The following is a 5,927-nucleotide window of genomic DNA, read 5'->3' on the forward strand; positions in this document are numbered from 1 at the left end:
TGAATATGATACCGACAGATCATTGCAGAGAACGATCTCGGTTCATAAGACTCTGTGCAGTCTATAGTTGGGTATAACTATCTGCAGTAGTGTGTTATGGACTCCAAACAGTAGTTAGGGCCTTTTCACACGACGTATTTTTTCTGATACGCTCGTCTTCTGCGCGTTTTCATCGCGTTTTGGCAGATATAAAGTTTAAAACGTGTTGGCTTCCTTCTGTTTGCTGATCGTTCAACTTGCGTTTGTATCGATACAAACGAGCGTAAAAAAGCATCCTGTGCAAGGGCCTTGTTTGCAAAATATACCTATGCAAATCTTAAGAACGTGTAAGCAGTAAAAAATTGTTCGCTCTTATAACGTTATAACGCCCTCCTTACTTCCATACGAAGTCTGCTTGCCAAAATATCAAAATAACATTCAAATAAAACCGTCTCTACATGGAAGTCAGCTTTGTATGAAGCGCATGTAGTGCTCCAAATAACTCACCAACTCGTTTCAAACGCCTGTTTAGATATCAATTCATCAATTCAATATACATTATAAATATGTTTAGATAATAGTGTAGAAGGTATATGGCGAAATTATTTCGCCATATTTATTTATTTATTTTATTTTCTTAGGAAAACTTACAGCATTTTAAGACAACAGTGAGATACACGTTACACAGCGATATGCCAATTAAAAGTTTCCACTAGTGTATAATAAGTTACACTTAAATCTAACACGAAGCATCAAATCATGACCAACACAACACAATAATATGACTTACAATAAGCTACATAAATTTAAAACTGTTAACTAACAATAAACAACAATGCTTATTAAACCACAAGAATATAAAATGTATATATAATAATAATATATATAATAATAAGAAAATACGTTTAAATATAATTGTTATACTGACGGTAAATAGAACAATATAATATGCAGTAAATTACGATAAAAAGGGAAAGAAAATTAGAGAAATACTTAATGTAAATAAAGAGTTTACTGAATAGAATTAAAATAGGTATCAGTTAAAAGTTTTCTAATTTAATTCGGTGTAAGGGAAAATATGTCTTCAAGCGGATTCATATTTAGAAATCTGTTAAATTGTGCACTCGATCTTAACACGAAGGAATTCCTACGATAGAAGGTGTTGTAAGGTGGGACATAAAGTGGCATAAAATGACGAGCGTTTCTAAATGGTATATTAATATTAAATCTATTGAGCAACTCGGGTGCATCTATTTTACTTTTAAGTACTTTACATAAGAAAGCAAGGTCGCTAATGTTCCTTCGTTGGCAGAGTGGAAGAAAATGGATATTTTTACTGGAGATATCTAAGAAAGTGTTTTTGGATAGACTCTAATCTATCTATGTATATATTGTACGCAGGGTTCCCTAGCTCCGAACAGTACTCCATGATACTGCGAACATAGGCACAATTCAGGACCTTGACCACTGTAATAGATTTAAAATTTCATATACCATACTTCACTAACTTATCAGTTATCTATACTTCTATCAGGTGATCTGACAGTTTCCCATCACACCTTACCCGGGCCGGCGGCGAAAAGTATCTAACGATGGCGTTACCACACGTCTGGTCACGTTTGACTCGAATGGGTACCACTAATTACTATTGTTTGGAGTTCTTCTCCAAGGACTCTTGGGAATTAAATTTGACATTTATAAGTATTTAGAAGTCATATCTTATAACTTTAAACGAGCAATTCTTGTATATACCAAATTTCATGAAAATCGTTGGAGCCGATTCCGATATAGATATATATATATATATATATATATATGTATATATTATATATTATATATTATCTCGGAATCGGCTCCAACGATTTTCATGAAATTTGGTATATAGGTATCATTTTTAGAAAATGTCATTTAATTACTGTTTTATACAATAGTAAATAGCTAGTAGTTCTTTATCAGCGAAGACTCTTCGAGGCATTTATGGTTGTGGCCAAGTGTGTCTGTAAGCGTTTACCATAGTATTCTAATTAACAACATATTATTGGTTTGAGTCTAGTATAGGCTAGTTTTGATTACGTAAAATGTATGGCTTATGAGCGCTTTCATTGTCCAGACACTTACTTGTCTTGAAAATCTTGTTAAACATAAATAAATAGGTGGAACGAGGATGTCCTGCAATAAAATTATTCAGTTGTGTTGTTAAATCATTGCTAAACGACATACAACTAGGAGCTAGCCATTGGCACTAAACAAATCAACCAAAGCTTGTTTAGGTTAATCGTTAGTCGGATATTATTATGCATTTTTTACATTATTAATCGCCGAGAGCGATAGCATGATATTTAATCAAGAATTACAGACACTACCGAAATTGGAAGTAAGCTTTACAATGAGCAAGTTATTGCCACAGAATTGGCAATAATTAGCCACGGGTTATGGTCACTAAATAGCCACAACTATAATGATCCCATCACCGACCTCCGACGCCATCAGACATTATCAGATAAGTCACAGCCGGCCAATATCTATAAAAGTCGCGATCGTGACGTAAAGGTCAGTTTGTAAACTGGGACATTAGCGGCTGATATTATTACGTTTAATGGTTGTAGCTTAGGAGCTAGCTGGTTAATAAGGATACCTAGTAATTTTGTTGTGTAACACCAAAAACATGTTTCGCTTTTCAATTTGTTTGAAGATTCTATTAATTTCTTTTCAATCGTGGAAATATAATATCATCTTTATTACATTTATGCTGTTAAAGTTCCATAATACATGCAAAACTAAATATTAATATTATGCTAAGCAGGGAAAATTATGTTCTCTCTTAATTACGACTAGAAATGCCTAGTCTTTACTTTGACATTAGAACATACACGCGTATGTCACCCCAACCGGACTCTGAAGGAGTGAGGGACGGCCCTCTTTTAAGCAATAACACTAATAACTACAGCTCATCTACCGTGATAACTCGTACACAGCTAGTTTTTGCTACCGCGCGTGAGCAGCCTCTCTCGTCAGAGAGTGAGTAAGGGGTCGGACCCCTTAAGAGGAGGGGGGACCCGTGTCCCAACGTCAGATAAAAATAGCTTATTTTCGTAGCTCTTCCCAACATTGCCCGATTAGAATGTCACACGTGTGACTTTAGGGGCCAGGCCCCCCTCATTGTTTATCTAATATCTCCAAGCCAACTAGAAACAGACTAGTTATAGCCATGATTAAACTACCATGGTCTTAACCAGACCAGTAGCTTAGAGCCTTAGGCTCTTTGGAAAAAAAAGACCTAGTCTACCTCAGAATATGACATTACATGTCTTCTCATAATATGAGACTCATATCCATTACCATTTTAACTGACTAACCAGATAAAAGGCTTTAATCGTGGATCGTAATACATATTAGCGTTTATCTCTTGGACTATTCGCGCGTGCAGTATCGCCCCAGTTTCGTCACCTATTGTGGATGCTCCGATTGTGCCAATTCCAAACATTACAAAATTATTGTTAGAATAATATTAGATTATTATTTATAGCGGATATGAAATTATCTTAAATTTTTATAAATTTTTAAAACTCATTCTCTGAGTCTCCGGGCGCTGGATTTCTGTGACGGTATCGCCTGCAACTCACCCAGGGCCAGGTCTCGTCTTATGGACGAGAGGAACTTGGTGGATGGCAGAGCGCAGGCGCTGTACAGCAGGTAGTCCTTTTTGATCTTCTTGTATCATCGAGGAAATTGATTTCTAGGCAATTAACAGAACTTTTGGCTTAGGTCAATTCAATGTTAGCTGTGATGGGTCGGATGGGTTTGACTTCACGCGACCAAAATATTACTTAGGTCCTCCATCTGCCTAGGAATCAACTTCTCTGATACGTTGTACCTTCCCTGGTACCGCAACCGCTTAAATTTTGCTGCGCATAAAACCTACCAAAAACCTTTAAAGGGATCCCTCTTGTCGACACCCAGTATTAAACTTGACAATGTTAACGTTAAATGCAAGCAGTCGCTCTGTTATCTCGGGTTTCACTTAGAAAATAAATTTTCACTTTTAGATCATATTAATTCAGATTTCAGACCGGTGAAAAAGCTAAACGTAACTTTTATTAATTTACCAAAATATCTACCTCAACATGGGGTTTCTCATTTAAAACTCTTTAACTATCTACTCAGCGACATATTATTATCTTGGTACTATAATATGCTACGGGGCTCCCGTGTGGGCCGAGTGCCGACCGAGTAACTATTGGTGCGGCTCGTCGTTAATACAAAATATGTTTAATACATATCTAATATATAAAATTCTCGTGTCATAGTTTTCGTCGCCATACTCCTCCGAAACGGCTTGACCGATTTTGATGAAATTTTTTGTGCTTATCCGGTATTTATGAGGATCGGCCAACATCTATTTTTCATCCCCCTAAATGTTAGGGGTAGTCCGACCCTAAATTTTTTATTTTATTTTTTAGACAAAATTTTTAATTTCTATTTTTTTATGATACAACATACAAAAATACATACAACCCTAAATTTTTACTTTTTTATCACCAACCCCTATAATTATTAATACTCGAGACTGACGGCGACCATTGTTTGTGCGACGGGATAGCCGCGATGGACGTTGCCATGGTGACATACTTATTTAGTCACTTCAATAAAATAATATGGGCGAAATACTTTATTAAGCAAAACAACGTTTGCCGGGACAGCTAGTTGTATAGTATAAAAGTATTAAATATATTTCCGTTGTCTGATACCCGTAACACAAGTCCTTCAGGTACTTAGTACGGAGCCAGACTGACGTGGTGTGAAGCGTCCATAGATTGTTATATTACAAATAAGAAACTTATTGCAAACCTATCATGGACGTTGGACAGAAATAATTTTGCTGCCATCTTATCTTATATTGCAAATCATGGGTTATTTAAAACAAATCGCTAAACGTGGGGAGCCACGAAGCAGATGCATAAAACTACACCCGCATGGTTTTTATAACATAACGGAGAAATATAATATTATAAAAAAACTTGACATGTTGCCAATTTAATTCTCATTCGCTTACACTGTCACAATTAATACATCAAGGCGCGCAGAATCTTTGCGTCTCCATACGCTGGACTTCCTCAATGGTGGCGATGACCTGCTGCAGCTCCTCCTCCGTCTGGTCTCTCCTCCTGGACAGCAACGTCTTAAAGTTGGGTAGAGCGCACGTGTGAAACAGCATATAGTCATCGTTCACCTTCTTGTACACCTGCCCTTCGTACTTCTCCGTCTCGAAGAATATTTTACTCGGATCCCAAGCCAAGAATTTAGCCTGACTACTCCCTGTGAGCATTCCTTTGTAGTAACCGTCGTGCCGGTCGAAGAGAACGGGCTTGGTGTCGAATTTCAACGCTTCGTCTTCACCGTGGGCCGTTCTGTAGCGCTCCACTTCGTCGGATGGGGCTTCGGTGATCTTGATGTTCACGCAGGATATCGACGGCGGAAGATTCAGCCACATGGCGAATCTGTAGACCTCGTACCAAGTCCCGACCATGAAGTCATTGTCCAGGACTTCCGCGTTCTCGGCGGCGCAGGCTCTCTCCAAGTTCGTCAGCCCGGAGACCAGCTTCAGTAGACACAAGACGAGTACCAGGCGGGAAAACATGTTGGCTCTCTCTGACTCGGTGGGCGAGCTGATACCGTATATAAACATGAGCGTTATCATTAATTATTATTATTATTATGTTTTGATTGATTGTTATATGCCACGTTCTGTAGAAGATAGTGAATATAGTGTGATATATTTAAATGACTAGCTCAAAGCAAAGAAAGTCGATCCATGTGTAGACCTTCGCTAGTTCTCTCGCCGGTCGTGACGGTTAGCCTCCCCACCTGATGGAAGACAGTGATGGAATAAAAAGTGCACCCTGTAATGCCCTGTATATTGCGAACACATTTGGGCACTTTCATATCTC

At 37.8% G+C, this 5,927-nt stretch overlaps 1 protein-coding gene across 1 annotated transcript; it reads right to left on the reverse strand.

Moving 5' to 3' along the window:
• Nucleotides 1–4,997: 4,997 nt before the first annotated feature.
• Nucleotides 4,998–5,617, reverse strand: LOC121733673. Its single transcript, XM_042123999.1, has one exon. The coding sequence runs from the start codon at nucleotides 5,615–5,617 to the stop codon at nucleotides 5,051–5,053; it is 567 nt and encodes a 188-aa protein (XP_041979933.1). The 3' UTR covers nucleotides 4,998–5,050.
• Nucleotides 5,618–5,927: the final 310 nt, after the last annotated feature.

This window comes from Aricia agestis, chromosome 14, assembly GCF_905147365.1.
Source record: "Aricia agestis chromosome 14, ilAriAges1.1, whole genome shotgun sequence".
Classification (NCBI taxonomy): Eukaryota; Metazoa; Arthropoda; class Insecta; order Lepidoptera; family Lycaenidae; genus Aricia; species Aricia agestis.

Bases quoted from the DNA above. Each gene is read 5' to 3' on its own strand.
- LOC121733673 (XM_042123999.1), bottom strand. From the start codon at position 5,617: ATGTTTTCCCGCCTGGTACTCGTCTTGTGTCTACTGAAGCTGGTCTCC.